At 37.3% G+C, this 15,839-nt stretch overlaps 4 protein-coding genes across 6 annotated transcripts; 2 read left to right on the top strand and 2 right to left on the bottom strand.

Annotated features, from left to right (window-relative positions):
• Window positions 1-1,712: 1,712 nt before the first annotated feature.
• Window positions 1,713-3,337, top strand: LOC135675534 (auxin efflux carrier component 5-like). The gene is made up of 5 exons (XM_065185787.1): window positions 1,713-2,454; window positions 2,532-2,617; window positions 2,692-2,849; window positions 2,913-2,989; window positions 3,074-3,337. Exons 1-5 carry the CDS (start codon window positions 1,781-1,783, stop codon window positions 3,144-3,146), a joined length of 1,068 nt encoding a protein of 355 aa, XP_065041859.1. The 5' UTR covers window positions 1,713-1,780; the 3' UTR covers window positions 3,147-3,337.
• A 506-nt stretch (window positions 3,338-3,843) lies between these two features.
• Window positions 3,844-7,583, bottom strand: LOC135586552 (RPM1-interacting protein 4-like). Of its 3 annotated transcripts, none has more exons than XM_065185788.1 (4): window positions 7,280-7,583; window positions 5,054-5,527; window positions 4,793-4,975; window positions 3,844-4,136 (listed from the first exon to the last, which is right to left on the bottom strand). In XM_065185788.1, the coding sequence occupies exons 1-4, from the start codon at window positions 7,283-7,285 to the stop codon at window positions 3,975-3,977; spliced, it is 825 nt and encodes a 274-aa protein (XP_065041860.1). In that variant the 5' UTR covers window positions 7,286-7,583; the 3' UTR covers window positions 3,844-3,974. The 3 variants fall into 3 exon arrangements, with proteins under 3 accessions (XP_065041860.1, XP_065041861.1, XP_065041862.1); XM_065185789.1 differs by having other exon boundaries at window positions 5,054-5,524; XM_065185790.1 differs by having other exon boundaries at window positions 3,844-4,084; window positions 7,280-7,575.
• A 2,609-nt stretch (window positions 7,584-10,192) lies between these two features.
• Window positions 10,193-11,025, bottom strand: LOC135677612 (probable calcium-binding protein CML41). Its single transcript, XM_065189976.1, has one exon. It carries the CDS (start codon window positions 10,982-10,984, stop codon window positions 10,427-10,429), a length of 558 nt encoding a protein of 185 aa, XP_065046048.1. The 5' UTR covers window positions 10,985-11,025; the 3' UTR covers window positions 10,193-10,426.
• Window positions 11,026-12,277: 1,252 nt separating this feature from the next.
• Window positions 12,278-15,295, top strand: LOC135675533 (small ubiquitin-related modifier 1). Its single transcript, XM_065185786.1, has 3 exons — window positions 12,278-12,459; window positions 14,823-14,972; window positions 15,090-15,295. Exons 1-3 carry the CDS (start codon window positions 12,388-12,390, stop codon window positions 15,147-15,149), a joined length of 282 nt encoding a protein of 93 aa, XP_065041858.1. The 5' UTR covers window positions 12,278-12,387; the 3' UTR covers window positions 15,150-15,295.
• Window positions 15,296-15,839: the final 544 nt, after the last annotated feature.

Raw genomic sequence — 15,839 nt, 5'->3', positions numbered from 1 at the left:
TATATATATATATATATATATATATATATATATATATATACACACACACACACACATACAAAATGACATTGAGAAAAGATTTTAAGATAATTTGATTTGCAACTGAGACTATGACGTTGATTTTTGCACAACACCTGATACTCGACGTTGATTTGGCACAACACCTGATACTCCACCCAATATTATCTTCACCCTCAAAATTCCCCACCATCAATCCAAAATTCCCTAAAACCACATTCTAGCTAGTGTCATCTATGGAATCTCTTTCCTCAAAAACATGCCTTGTTAGTTGATTATAAGAGGCTGTCCAAGTCTCACATTATCATTCTTAATGTCCATAACACTGAAAGAACTATCACAAGTTGCTCAAGCACTTTATATATCATGACATCGATGGAATTCAGTTCAGGAAGGAGCATTGAACTTCGATAAAAAAAATTGTGCGTCTCCTGTTGGTTTCAGTGTTCTTGTCAGCATGCACTATGAAGAAGTTAGAAGCATCAGATTCTCCTAAGGAGGTGAAGAAGAAGAAGAAGAAGAAGAATATAGCATGAAAATAATGCAAAGTATTCAGCAATGTCATCTGCAAAGTGTGACATGCAAATGGATTGTAGTGTAATGGAAGAGCAAATGGACATGAGACAAGATCTTGGAAAGCTTCCTTTTAGCTTATGAGGGAGGTGTTACTCTTCTTGTCTCAGTAGAAGTGCATGAAATGTTGTGGCATAACTTTATTCTTGTACAATATTAGCTTTAAATGAGTAAGAATTATCTATCCATCCAAAGATGGCAAAATGGAACTTTGAAAAGCTCCAACTTGCTAAAAATACAAAATAAAAAAAAATCTTGGGTCACTACTAGCTTAAATTGGTGGATCAATTTTTGTACTGTAAATTTAATATTGTTATAAAATAATTATATAGTATGTCATAATATTCGACGACAATAAATACAAAACATCTTAATTTTTTAATTATTTGGAGTCGACTATATAATTGTTTTTTACTATTAAGCTATGTAGAAAACAACAACATCTTCTCTTTCCTTGATTTTACGCTACAAATATTAATTATCTCATATCTTTTAAATATAATTTATATTTTTTTCTTTGGGTTTGTCGATGTCATCTTAAATAATTCTCTTACTTTATTTTTTGTGTCACTTTTTATGTCCATCTCAATATTCTGAAAATAATGAAAGTAGGAGAATGGAGTAGGATGAAAAAGTAATGAACATAATCAATTTTTTTCTTCACCCTTATAATTAAAGAGATTTAAATGTAAATTTAGTGTATTTTATTTATTATTTATTAGTGAATAGAATCGATCAAAGATCCTAAGTATTTTTAGCTCAATTTGAAAGAAGTGCAACTGTGCAAGTGTAGCAACACCATCCTGAGAAAAGCATGAATTCCATGGTCTCTTCCCCATCAAGCTCAGTGCTCCTCCCTCACATCTCTCCTGCTTGCTTGGGGAATGACCAAACCAATAATTTAAGCTCTCCTTTCAACAACATGCATGGAATAAGCGTTGCACCTCATTCCATATCCCCCGCACCCATGTCTTTCCCAAAAGTTTGCTCGCCCATGGCACTGCTGCTTGGATAATTAAGCATCCACAGCACTGGAATCAATGCACCAAGCCACCTTCACCTTCACCTTCATGCCACATGTCCCAATTCCCATGTATATATACTGCCATTCCAACCTAGGAGATGACCATCGTCCACCCCCAGTCGAAGCTTGCAGAGGAGACATTCTTCCCTGGGAGCAAAGGCGAGAATGATAAGCTGGGGGGACATCTACAAGGTGGTGGACGCCATGGCGCCGCTGTATGTAGCACTGGGCCTCGGATATGGCTCGGTGAAGTGGTGGCGTGTTATCACGCCGGAGCAGTGCGAGGCGATCAACCGCCTCGTTTCCTGCATCACCCTCCCCCTCTTCACCTTCCAGTTCACGCTCCACACCGACCCTTTCGCCATGAACTACCGCTTCGTGGCCGCCGACGCCATCTCCAAGGTCACCATCGCGCTGCTCCTCGCCGCCTGGCCCAAGTGCAGCAGCAAGGGCAGCTACTGCTGGTCCGTCACCAGCTTCTCCCTCGCCACCCTCACGAACTCCCTCGTCGTCGGCGTTCCCCTCGTCGGCGCCATGTACGGGCCGTGGGCGCAGGACCTTGTGGTGCAGCTCTCGGTGGTGCAAGCAATCGTATGGCTCACGCTGCTGCTGTTCGTGTTCGAGCTCCGGAAGGCGGGATGCGGTCTCTTCTCCGTGGCCACAGCTCCCTCCATCGGTAATGTGTCGATCGAGTCACCGCCGGCGAAAGACGCAGACGTAGACGTCGCTTCGCAGCCTTCCTTCTGGTCGCTGATGAAGACGGTGTGGCTCAAGCTCGCGCTCAACCCCAACTCATACGCGAGCATTGTGGGCATCACCTGGGCGTTCATCGCGAACAGGTACAGGAAGACAAAGACTCGAACACCATGCTCATGCAAATGGCGTTCATGGAGATGACTTGTGATCATTGTTTCAGGTGGCATTTTGAGATGCCGAGCATCATGGAGGGATCGGTGTTGATCATGTCCAAGGCAGGGACAGGGATGGCCATGTTCAGCATGGGTAGGTGAAGAGATCAAGCTTCCTAAGGTTGAGTCTAATGTGCATTTCATGAAGCGGTCGCCATGGTTTTGCAGGACTGTTCATGGCTCTGCAAGAGAAGATACTCGCGTGTGGACCGAGCTTGACGGCATTTGGGATGGCATTAAAGTTCGTCGCAGGGCCGGTGGCGACCGCCATCGGAGCCATTGCCGTCGGACTTCGCGGTGACATCCTGCATCTGGCAATCATACAGGTAATATACTTAATTCTTATACAGGTAAATGTTCTTTTTATTGACTCTAAGAACATTTTGCAGGCTGCACTGCCTCAGTCCATCACCTCCTTCATTTTTGCAAGAGAGTATGGATTACATGCTGATGTGCTCAGCACTGCGTAAGTTGACATTTACCAACACAGACCATCAATTTAACTCCATCTTTCCTGGTCAACCATGAACACTTTGTCCTGTTGTTGCAGGGTGATCTTTGGGATGCTGGTCTCTTTGCCTGTGCTTGTTACATACTATGTGGTGCTAGGTTTTCTGAGTTAACCTCAAGATCCTGATCCCTTTTTCCTCTCCAAAACATTATTCTCTTTCCTTCTTCTGGATGCGCATGAAGTCCAATTCCTGTGTTGGAGATCCTACAATGATGTAGCATACATTCCTCGCTGCACAAGTGCAATGAGTTTTGTCTAATATGATGACACTGTAACAAGCTTGCTTGTCTTGTTTTCTATTGACTCCATGATCATCTAAAGACAAGATGCAGAAACTGAAATCAAGTAAATAAATGACAATAATACAAAAAAACTCAATCTCTTTACTTCTTTGTAGGGATTTTAGCAACTTGTAGTCTCACTTTCCTTCATTATTTCCATTACGTAAAAGAATTAAACAGAAATGATCAATGTATCATGTGGTTTCTTGTAATATGAGATAATAATCCTAATACAACAATAAAACACGTGTATGCCAAAATCTTATACTTACATGCCCTATACACCCTGCAAAATGTTCAGTTTGATACAATTTACCTGCAACTTTGCTTCCTGAAAACATAAGATTATGAGTTAATGGGGACAGATCTGCTAAGAAAGAAAGAAGCTATCCATATTGAACTCCAGATTCACTATTTACAGATCCATATCATGGAAAGTGCTGATACACTGAAGTAGAACTCCCAAACAGAGAGCGAAAGCATGTGGGGAGGCATTTGAAAAAGTAAGCTGTAAAAGAGGCCACTGAATCAATCTGAAATTTAGTCTTCCATAGTGTTGCAATCAGGATACAGAGGCACAAGAAACTAGAAAGAAAATGTTTTCGAATACATCAACATATTCATGAACATCCACACTAGCACAGAGGAGAATGCATTTCTCAAATATATCCAAATAATATGATAGTCTTCTTTGAGGATATGTACAGGATGAGAGATTTGAACCTTCCTGTGCAACTAGTTACTTCTTGCACCAGCCAAAGCAACAACTCTGTTAAAGAAATAATTAAATCAGATGAATAAATGTTGGTCCTTTGTTGCAACTGTTGCAAACAAAACAATGAAAAATATTTAGGCCATAAACAAAGGAATGAACAATAAACTGAGTACTGCTACTCAATTTTGGATAATAGTACAAATGCCAAGATAAAATTTTTGCCTCTACATCTCTAAAAAGCAATTTACTTCAACTAAAGCAATTCTGAACTAGAAGAAATTATACACCCATACCCCATTTGCCATAGTCGAAAAGTTTCTGTTTGGTAAATTCAATGAAATGCAATGATTTCATTTTTATAGTTGCTAAAAAAATGTATTTTGCCAGTACCAGCACCAATGGTGTAGAAAACTCATGTAATACAACTAATAGCTAGCTGATCAAACTTTTACTAGAATCTATTTCAACCTGAATAACCAATATGCATTAGCCATGAGAAGTGTTGAAACCAAACAAGATGTTTCTACTTTCTTGGAATTTAGCTATGGGCACAAAGCTGACACAAAGTATGGGGAAAATAAAATGCAAGTGACAAGCACCTTTTGTGTCATTTCATTTGCGTCAAATACAATAATAAATATCTAGAAACAAGAGAAACTAGCGACAAGTCTAATTAGACTAAAACTTGGGAAGTTTTTTTATCAAGATTATAGCTCTAATGAAGTTATTATTCAAGCATATACACAAAAGTAAGCGGCTTACCATGGATCTACCACGAACATCTTGGTCATTGACATAGATCGTATCATCAGTTATCATGGTAGCTTTTGTTGATCCAGTCTTTTCCTCTCTCACTTTGTTAAATATATGGGTGTAACCATCAGCTGATGAAGGATTGCTTTCATCCCACTCACCAAACTTAGGCACAGATGACACTTTCTCAGGCTGTTAAAAAGAATATCACTACGTGGTTTCAAGTTTGATTTTAATTGTTAAAGTTGATCATTATAAGGAAAGACTTACTGTTTCATCACCTCGACCACCAGTCATTCTCGATCTACTTGCAACATTGGAAGTGTATGCATGGCTACCTTCGGATGAACCCTTGGAAGGAGAAGATACACCAACTCTAGTAGCAGCTTTCACTTGATAATGGGCATGAAGTGGAGAGCTATTCTCAGATCCACCACTTGTTCTGCCAGCCCTCCTATGGTCACCTGAATCTGGTTGATACCCATGCCTATGAAGAGGGGACACCATGGTTGGTTTAGAAGTCACAGCACCATGATGCAAAGGTGACTGCGTGAGTCGACGGCGATCATCCTTTGGATGTAGGTCTTCCAAGTTTGGATGTACCGCTTCAGGGTTTTCATGAGGATCATCTGAATTTATTGCCTTCCCTCCACTTCTACCCTTGCGAACAACCTCAAAACGTTGTGTATAGGGAACATCACCAACGCTTTCCCAATCTCCAAACTTCGGAACATGGGCATGCTGCTGTAACGAAACAGAACAGAAGCTTGTAATTCTACGAAAAGCAATCACTTCACCTTCATCCAACCAACGGTGATCACATCAGAAGCAACTGATGACAAACATTAGATAATTAACATAAATTTAAAATTTTCAGGTCCAAATTGTAAGATTCATTTGGCAGCATCATCACTGACAACTAGCATTTATAAGATTGTCAGGCAATACAAACATTTTGAAAAACTTAGTTGCATAAATTTATAGGTAAACATGCAAAGAAAGAGACCTCATTGCTCTCCTAAAAAACAAGACAACTCACTGACAAGTGCAAATTAAAAGAACTTTGTCTGTTGATACATCATATACGATATAAATGAAAACCGAAGCATGCCTCATAACGAGACCACATTAAAAGTTCAGAATATAAGGAAGAGCTAAGTATCATTTATCTACATCAAGTATACTTTAACATTCTTTATGTGACAAAAAGATCCTGTATCTGATCCTTGTGCATCTCAGACAACTTTTGATCGCTCAAGACAAAAATGATGTCTACTCACCAGAATAAAGCTAGTGCGCTATGAGAATATAACAATCCCCATTCCAAGCAACCAACCTAAAAGATGTTCTTCAGGAAAACAAAATTCATGGCAAAATAAATTCTAGAACTTTCACATACGCAAGGAAGTGAACATCATATTAACACATGAGAATATTTCCAAAAGTTAAACTCACAAAAAATGTAAATCCAATTTTTTCAAGCTCGTATTAGTCACAAGTCAAGATTACCAAGAGGGCATAACATGTGGAATTTGCATGATATTAGAAGACAAATGTTCAGAAATATTCATGCCCTTGATCAACTTAAACAAGCATTGTTACCAACACAAGTGCCATCAGTATGCCCAAAATTCTGATATCAAACCCTATGACAACTAACGAAATCGAAAACTCAAATCCAAGAAACATGTCTTAAGATTAACAAGATTCTGTAACCATTAAAGAAATATCCAATCTTGAATCCACATCACAGTTAGCACATAAAAGAAAAGAATAAGACATGATATTTGGTCCACCCAATTAGTAGCATCCCCTACTTCAAATATCAGATGCAATCATCATGACAGAACCGAAAAAAATGATAAGATAACAGAGACTAAAAACGTCAAATCCTTCAACATTGGCACTCTTCAGATCCTTTAGCATACATTATTGTCCAGAGGCTACAAGAAACCCCCAACTATACTCCAAAAGCCTTCTTGAAAACATCAGAACAGAAACGAAAAAGAAAACATTGAGAAATAAGACATCAAAACCGCACAAAAAAGCACCTTTTTCTACCATAAATAAAGAATGCATCAAAACGGCGAACTAAACAACACAGACACCCAAGATCGCAACTTTCTCACTTTCCCACATCCGCAAGACAGAACAAAAAACCATCCGAAAACATCGACAGGAGGAAGCCAAAAGAACTCACCACCATCTCCACGGCTTGGCATCCCAAAAACCAATATTATTGTCGGGAGGCAACATGAAACCCCCAACTAAACTCCAAGAGCCTTCTTGAAATCAACAGAACATAAAAGAAAAAGGAAACACAGAGAAAAAAGACATCAAAACCGCACAAAAAAGAAGCTTTTTTCTTCATTAGACTAAGAATGCATCAAAACGCCGAACTCAAAGCACACAGACACCCAAGATCGCAACTTTCTCACTCAGACAAAACCAACAATCATCCGAAAACAACGACAGGACGAAGTCGAAAGAACTCACAGCCATCTCCAGGGCTTGGGATCCCAAAAGGGGGCCAAAAGTCACTTGAAAGACAAAAGCCGCCTGCCTTCTACTTCGAGCGACGCAGGGAGATGAAGCAGCCTAAAGAGAGCTAAACAATTCCTTTCCGGGACGCGGCCAGAGGAAACGAGGTCAATTGGCCCCAGATGAGGTCAGGATGAATCAATAATAGGTGCCTTACAGAGGAAGTGGGGGGCTGAGGGTGGTGGTGATGACTGATGACCGAATGGTAGGAGATGGAATTGACTCCATGCATAGCAGGCAGCCTGACTTGTTTGACCTTTCAAGCGTCGGCCTCCTCCCTTTCGACCATTCAAATAACAATAACAAGGAGTGATGACCTTTTCCCGGTGGCATCGATAAATCGTCTTCAACAGCCGTTCCTGTTTACCACTCTTACGTGTGTGCGTGCGTATATATATATATATATATATATATATATATATATATATATATATATATATATATATATATATATATATATATATATATATATATATATATATATATATATATATATATATATAAAGCAGATTATTAAAAAATCTTGTATTTTCATTTTATCAAATGTTAGTTATAAGTAATTTAGAAAATTAAAATAAAAAGAATGATTTCTCTTAATTTTTTTATTTTTTCATAAGATACTCTTATTTTTATTTATTTTATATGATATTTCTATTTCCTATAATCTCATATTATTCGCTTGTAATTATGAACGAGAGTATGCTTGTGAGTGTTAGACTAGAGTAAAAGTAAAAGAAATATCGACAATAATGATAGACGATAAATGAGAAGAAAGACGAGAGTCACGATAAATGACACTTTAGATATTATGAAAAATAAAAATATTATTTAAAAAAAAAATAAAAAGAACATCTAACCAGAAAAGGCTAAAAAAGGAAGATTTTTTTCAAGAAATCATTTTAAAAAATTGAATGAATTAGTGAGTGATTTTTTATTCTAGAAATTTTAAATAAAAAGTTTTTTTTTTTTTTTTGGTAACTTCTGAAGCCACATGAAAGAAACCATTTGATTTTAAAAGGGGGAATGCCATTAAACTCAGGAGAACACAAATAAGAGCTTCTGGAATGATACTTAAAAGGAGCCTAAGGGGTGCATAGACATAAGAATGGAAGGTTTGCAGCTGTCGGTCCAATGATGCAAGAAACCTTCATGCTTAGATTTTTGTTTTCTTTTTTAAGGGGGGATATCATCTTACATGAACCTATCTCTAGATTTTCTTTTGATAGGCCTCTAGTTCAAAAAAAAAAAAAAAGCCTACTTTCTTACAATTATCAAATATATTCAAATATGAAATTCAATCTCAAAAATAAAACATCCCATTTTTTATTTTTGAGATATTTCAAAATCAAGAAATCTCTACAGGATTCTTTATTTTTATTATTTTAAGAATTATAAAATCACATGTATTTAAATATATCAATCGATTTTATTATTTTTTTTAAAACACAAATGGTGAAGATTCGATTTAATCTCAAATTTTAATTTTTTTTCAAATGATAAATGATGAAGATGAGATTCAGATGTTATAATAACTTATCAAGATTTTTACCAACCAAACTATCATTTTATTTATTTAGGCTTGAGATGAGTTGTTCCATAGAAAAGTAGGTGTTACTTCTATTTAAACTACTGTTTGAGAAGCACTTGATCTGTACTGGCAATAAATGACTCAACTACTAAGGGAATTGGCAACGATGCATGAGCCAATCATTTTTTGCTTTGGACCATCTAACTAATGCAAGTCACACTCATTATTCCATTCGGAAGATCATAGCCACAATATTTTCCTGTAGGACAAGGAAGATGATCCAAACCTTCCTTTGGTATTAATATCAAAGTTTCATTTTTAGTAAGATTGAAATGAATTGTTTAAATCGTTAAGAAATAATCTTCTCATGATATCAGGGCTCATCTTTTTTATCATCTAAATCATAAACGAGAAATATTAACATTGTTGATCTTGTAAATCCTATTATGGCTCACCCTACTGTGACTCATGAAGATGCTCAATATATGCAAATAAAGAGATTATCTTCATAAATTAGAGTTTGAATATTTTGGTCCTACAAGATTTATTGTACTATGATATCAAAACTCACGGAAAAATTTTAGTATGAGATAAATATTATCCTCTTGATGAATGCAAGTAGGACAAAAAATCATCAAAGAGAGAAGACATCAAGTGGAAACATATGGGAATTCTTCATGGTTGATGAAATAAATGTTCATATCATTTCTTCCTATGACTACATGACTACAATGATAAATTATAATAATTGTTTATCATTTTTCATTTAATAATAGGAGGGCAAGACAATATTAATCTATTTTAGATGCTGATGAACAGATCAAGTTGATATATCCACTTGTACAATAGATCATCAGCTGCTCACTTGTCATTTTGTGGGGAATGCATAGCCTTCAGTGAGAGTGATTGGGCTGTCAGAAGTATAGGTGTCATTTAATGTGCTCAATTCTCCCAATTCTATTAGCATTTTTTTTTTCTAAAATGCTAGAAATTTAGGTATCATTTTCTTTTTTATACATGTATTGCATACAATTTAATTCATAAAATACCAGACTCAAATATATATATATATATATATATATATATATATATATATATATATATATATATATAATTGAGGGAAAGTGTTTGGTTGTCTGCAAGTAGTCATAAGTAAAGCCATTACACGTATAAATGGGAAGAGAGAAAGCATATTTCGAACTACATTTTCATATATTTCAGATACCAAAGAATGCCATAATGTATTTAGGATTTATATATGTGTTCATATATTTAAAGGATGTCTACATCTATTTTTTTTTTCTTACGTTTCGAATCACAAGCAGTAAGGGTTTGATTGCCACGGTTATTGCAAGAGAGAAAGGATATTTATATCTACCTTCTTCCTACATTTCAGATCACAAGTGATCAAACACTCACAAGAGAAGTACATGTTGTTTTAATGCATCATCTAAACTAAAGAGATCTGCATGAAGGTGGCATTTCTCACTCCTAAAACACCAAATGAGAGCTGAGCTACGTTAGAGCATGGACGACGCAACGCATGCATGCATGCATACATGCACGCATGAGCTTTAAGACAGCGTCATCATGCGATGGAACTCGTGGTAGTCGAGCACGCCGTTGCCGTCGAGGTCGTGAGCTCGGATCATGGCGGTGCACTCCTCGTGGGACGGTGCGTCCCCCAGGCGGCTCAGGACCCGCTGCAGACCGGTGGCGGTGATGCACCCGGCCCCCTTCTCCGCCTCGAACATCTCGAACGCTCGCCGCAGGTCCTCGTCGTCCCCGCCGTCGCCCTTCTCGAGCACGAGCCGCAGGAAGTCGCCGTAGTCCATCAGGCCGTCGCCGTCGGAGTCGAAGTCGCGGATCACCCTGTCGGCCTCCTCGGCGGCCACTTCCTCGCCGGCCCACGCGAAGTAGGACCGGAGCTCCTCCCCCGATATCTTGCCGTCGCCGTCGCCGTCGAAGAGGCGGAATGCTTCGCGGAAGTCGTCAGTCGCTGGGCCTTTAGCTGCAGGCGGTGGCGACGATGGATGTTTGGGCTTGGAGCGAATGAACCGCTGCAGGCTCAGCTTGAAGCTCTTGTTGGAGAACCATTTGGATGGCTGTGAGAAACTGGCAGCAGTAGCCATCAACAATAGCCTTCTCTATCTTTGCTACTATGAGACTTAGTGAGTGAGTGAGGTGAGTGTGTGTAGGTCACTGATATAAATGTGTGTGTGTGTGTGTGTGTGAGAGAGAGAGAGAGAGAGGAGCAAGGGGGAGGTGCAAAGAAAGTGCATGGAGGGTGACAAGAGGGGGAATGAAGTGGATGGAGGAAGTTGCAAGGGAGCTTCAAACACAGCTTTTTGTGGAGGGGAGAAGTTACCAGGAACTGTGGTGGGCTTGGTGTTTTTATGGAGGCTGAGAATGACAATGCAAAGTAGAGTTGGGAAGCTGCAACTTCATAGATATCATGCAATATGCTATTAGTTTTGTGGAATCCAAACTGCTGCTCTGATAACTAAGAGTAATCTAATTCTCTCTCTCTCTCTCTCTCTCTCTCTCTCTCTATATATATATATATATATATATATATATATATATATATATGCATTCCCATGGGGGTATACCATCAATGACAATAATTTGTTTGGAAATTTCATAATAGAATAAACACATACCCCAAATTATTCATTCTTTGGGCCAACCTTTTAAAATCTTAAAAGAAGTATAGTTATAAAAACCCAAATCAAATCGATCGATCGATCACTAATTAGATCATTTGAGACTAAAAAAGAAAAAAGTACTTTCAACTATTTATTTGCTATTAGATATATTTAATAATTTTAAAAATATTTATATCTTTTAATTATAAGAACAAAAAGAAAACTATCATTTTTTTCACCTCTTCAATATATCAACCGTCTTATTATTATTATTTAATCCTACTATCCTCATTTACTATATTATAAAAAATATCTTAATAATATTTATTATCCATATTTTATTCTTTTTAAATTACTAACTTTATAGTATAATTTTTTGATCTATTATTTTAATTAATAACTTAATGATTGTAAACTTGATTGAGTTGATGTCCATAGTGGTAAGGGAACATTAATTACCCTTATGTATATTTATGATGTCAAATTGCTTTCTATTTTCTAAATCATAGAAATAGTTGTGACAATGACTTGGAATCAAAATGGGAATTATTGCATTAGAAATCTATTAGAAAAAACAAAAGATGAAATAATTGTGAGGCATTCAAAAGTCTTCTAACGAAAGGGTAAGATTTTATCCAAGTTGTTAAAAACAAAAAAAGAAAAATAAATGACGATCATAACGGTCAACATCGCGTCGCCCGTACGGCACGCAAAGCGACGGTCAGTATCGCACCGGACATAAACCCCTTATCAAATCGGGTTGTGAAGTCAGGTTTGAAATCCGCGTCCGTCACATCTCTGCGTCTACGTTTACTCGTTCGAAGGGTCGGATTAAACCCTAGAAACCCTGCTTTGCTCGATCGAGGTCGCGGAGCCGAGGGAGAAGGATGTCGGGGCAGGAGGAGGAGAAGAAGCCGGCGGATCAGGCCGCGCACATCAACCTCAAGGTCAAGGGGCAGGTTCGATCTCTTCTTGCTCCTCTTTTCGATCGATTGTTTTCTTGTGAAGTTCTTATAGGGATTGTACGTCATTCCTTGAATCGATATATAGCTTTAGGTTCAGAATTTTCTTTCAAAATGATGTTGTCGATTATACGATTCGAGTTTGAACGAGAAAATATAGGGGGGATGTAGTCAACTGGATTATTTCATGTCAAACATTTTGCTAGATTAGGGTAGTTTAGTAGTTTAACGGACAATTTGTGCATGACAATGGTGATTTCTTGCTGTTCATCTTGGACTTCTTCGCTGATATGGATTATCCCCTGCTATTTCCGATCAAGCAAACGGGTCCTGTATGATTCCTTTTATCGTTCTTTTGTGATGCTTTTTCCAGAACAATCTTTTTGACAAAAGGATGCTAGTAAAGAAAGGTGGCTTTTTTTAGGACATTGGGCGTGGCAAAGTTTTAATCTTTTGGAAATTATCTATTGTAAGTTTCTGACTGATGAAACTTTTTGCTAAGTCCAAACTGGATTATGTCTCATAGCAAGCTGTTGGTTCTAGGTAGAACTATATGAAGGGATAATTTTTTAGGTTCATGTTGGCCTTTCTCCAAGGAAAGACACTGTTTTATTTACTTTTATGTGCTTATAATCAATTTCTACGCTCGCCCCTCGGATACTTCCAATGTTTCTATTTGCTGAGTTCTTTTACTGCTTGCAGCCAAGTTCCAGATTGTTTGAAGTGCATGAATGATTTTGTGTTGTGTTTTCTTCACTTTTAGATTTTCTATGGAGTATGTTTTTTGCAATTTCCATGAATGTTGTATAACTGTTCTATTTCTGCAAACTATCTACATGAGATTGCGATCTGATCAGACTAGCATAAATTATTATTTGCACTTGTGAGACAGCCAAGGGTTATGATCCTTTGCTCATTGTCTAATATTTCAAAGACCGGTATCGAAAACAACCACTAAAACTGGTATAAAACTGATACAAGGTAATGACTGGTTTATAGTGGCTAGTACTAGCCTTCTGAGGATTGAATATTTTTTGCATTTACAATATTTAATGTTGAACTGAAACGGCTTGTTGGAACTTGTTATAGTGATAATTGATACAAAGTGTTTCACTCAATGACCAATGAGTCTGATGATATTAAATATTAATCGTCCAATTGTTAAAGTGCCATGTCTTCGTAAATTTTATGATAGTTTAGTTGATTAGTGATGATGGAATCGAATAGGAATTTTTCATTTAGTGTAGAATACCCAGAAATAGGTGATAGCAGATGGTAAGAAGTATTTATTGACTTGTTATGCGAGTCGTTTGATGTAACCAGAAAATGGAATCATCGTGGAGTCATGAAGTTGATTTTTATGCATCATCAGATGAATGCTTTATTCTAGAACATATATGCATGAAGATCTGAGTTTTGTTGAAATATTTATAAAACATAGGATAAGACTTTTGTTATGCAGAGAGTTATTTTTTTCAGCATATGGTAAGTGTGAACTGCAAAGTAGCTTTAATTCATTATATCAAGGATATCTATGGTTATATATGGTGTTCTCATCTTAATTGGCTTATTTTACTATGAAACGTTATGAGTGCCATTGTGCTATAAATAGGATGGTCCAATCTCAAAGCACAAAATCTAGGTAGCCTTGGATGTTCAAGAATATATTTCTTAGATACATTACTGACAATCATGATGATTTAATTGTGGTTTATGTTTATAGTTAGGTTTGATGGATAGATATGCAAGAAGGGTCTCAGTTAGTTGAGACTTACGGCTTTGTTTTTGTTTTTGTTGTTATTGTATAACCCTGAATAACAAAGGAGATGAAGTGTTTCTTGTTGAGGCATTGGCAAAGATATTCTAACCTACCTGGAACTGAGACATCTGAGAATTGTGGTTTATGTTTACGCTGATGGTCTTTGTCTTTTTAGTTAATAGATCAATATTTCAATAATGAGGGCAGCCATTGGCATAATAGTAAGGTTCCTCCTTTGCAGCATGAGCGAACAGGATACTGGTCGTATAAAGAACCATAGAGTTAGAATGCATACATAGGTCCTCCTCAGATTGAGCCTTGTGCACTGCCCCTCGATGCATTATCAGTGAGGGGTTTGCCAGTTAAGTTTTCTGGGATGAGCCGAGGAAGACTGTAATCATATTGAGAACCATGCAGGTCTCTAGTCTATTGCTTGCAAATGCTGTTGATTTGGAATTTGACCTTCAACATTGTGTAAAATACATTATGCAAGTGAAATGACATATTATAATCTTGTAATAAGTTCTAAATGAGAAGGACCTTTAAAATTTTATTCTGATGAACTCATTGCTACATTTTGATTCCTTTTTTTGCTGAATAGGATGGAAATGAGGTCTTCTTCAGGATTAAGCACAGCACTCAGCTGCGGAAGCTCATGAATGCCTACTGTGATCGCCAGTCGGTGGATATCAATTCGATTGCATTCCTGTTTGACGGCCGCAGGCTGCGCGGGGAACAAACCCCAGAAGAAGTAACTAAATTGTTGCTTTTTAAAAAACATGTTTGGTGCCAGATTGTGTTTAAGATATTCTTTTCTTGTTCCAAATCTAAATCTCCCATCCTTTTTTTTTTTTCCTTTTACTTTCAGCTTGAGATGGAAGATGGTGATGAGATTGATGCCATGCTGCACCAAACCGGGGGTAGTTAGTGGAGTTCAGAGAAACCTTTTTGCTAAAAATAAAGATAATGTAAAGTGAAAGAACAGTGATTATGAACATAAAACACTTGTATTTTGATGTGGTGTGGGGTGATTTGATATCTGAATAGATTCTTGAAAGGCCTACGTTTGGTATATGGAAGACGTGTATAGTGTGCCATCCATGCATCATTCTTCTCTGTTTTGTGATTATGAATTCTGTTCTTGTTACGATTGATAAAGATTTTGAATTGGATAATGACAAACCCCAAATGTCTAAGCCCCTTCTCCGAAGGGTCAATATGTTTAAATCCAAGGCTTGGTAAATATGTCGATACTGGCAATAGTCCTATAGGACTTTTTATTAGCACAAAAATGTAAAAAGATATCATCAATCAACATACATGAAATGAGTAAGTTTATGTTTGCGTCTAAAGTGGAAAGGGGTGAGCATACCATCCACCATTAATCAAATCAACATATTCAAGGGAAGATATGCATGTGTAAATCTAATCAGGAAAATTAAAGGCATGAAAAGTTTTGATGATAGCATCCTAAGATAATTAGTTTGACTTTAAAGTCATTGCAGATGTTATCTAACCTGTTATACTCCTTTAAAGTCATTGCCGATCTAATCTGTTATAGCTAGCAATAATTTTCAGGTTGAAATAGAAACTCTGATATCCACCTTTAAAAACAATT

The sequence above is a fragment of the Musa acuminata genome, chromosome BXJ1-6 (genome assembly GCF_036884655.1).
Source record: "Musa acuminata AAA Group cultivar baxijiao chromosome BXJ1-6, Cavendish_Baxijiao_AAA, whole genome shotgun sequence".
Classification (NCBI taxonomy): domain Eukaryota; kingdom Viridiplantae; phylum Streptophyta; class Magnoliopsida; order Zingiberales; family Musaceae; genus Musa; species Musa acuminata.
The sequence above is the reverse complement of the archived record's forward strand: the minus strand, read 5'-3'. Positions and strand labels throughout refer to the sequence as shown.

Coding starts and splice junctions, on each gene's coding strand:
- LOC135675534 (XM_065185787.1), top strand. CDS start 1,781: ATGATAAGCTGGGGGGACATCTACAAGGTGGTGGACGCCATGGCGCCG. Junction 2,455..2,531: donor TGGGCGTTCATCGCGAACAG/GTACAGGAAGAC, acceptor TCATTGTTTCAG/GTGGCATTTTGAGATGCCGA. Junction 2,990..3,073: donor GCTGATGTGCTCAGCACTGC/GTAAGTTGACAT, acceptor CTGTTGTTGCAG/GGTGATCTTTGGGATGCTGG.
- LOC135586552 (XM_065185788.1), bottom strand. Junction 4,976..5,053: donor GTGGTCGAGGTGATGAAACA/GTAAGTCTTTCC, acceptor TCTTTTTAACAG/CCTGAGAAAGTGTCATCTGT. Junction 4,137..4,792: donor ATGTTCGTGGTAGATCCATG/GTAAGCCGCTTA, acceptor TGTTTGCAACAG/TTGCAACAAAGGACCAACAT.
- LOC135677612 (XM_065189976.1), bottom strand. CDS start 10,984: ATGGCTACTGCTGCCAGTTTCTCACAGCCATCCAAATGGTTCTCCAAC.
- LOC135675533 (XM_065185786.1), top strand. CDS start 12,388: ATGTCGGGGCAGGAGGAGGAGAAGAAGCCGGCGGATCAGGCCGCGCAC. Junction 12,460..14,822: donor ACCTCAAGGTCAAGGGGCAG/GTTCGATCTCTT, acceptor TTTGCTGAATAG/GATGGAAATGAGGTCTTCTT. Junction 14,973..15,089: donor GGGAACAAACCCCAGAAGAA/GTAACTAAATTG, acceptor TTTTACTTTCAG/CTTGAGATGGAAGATGGTGA.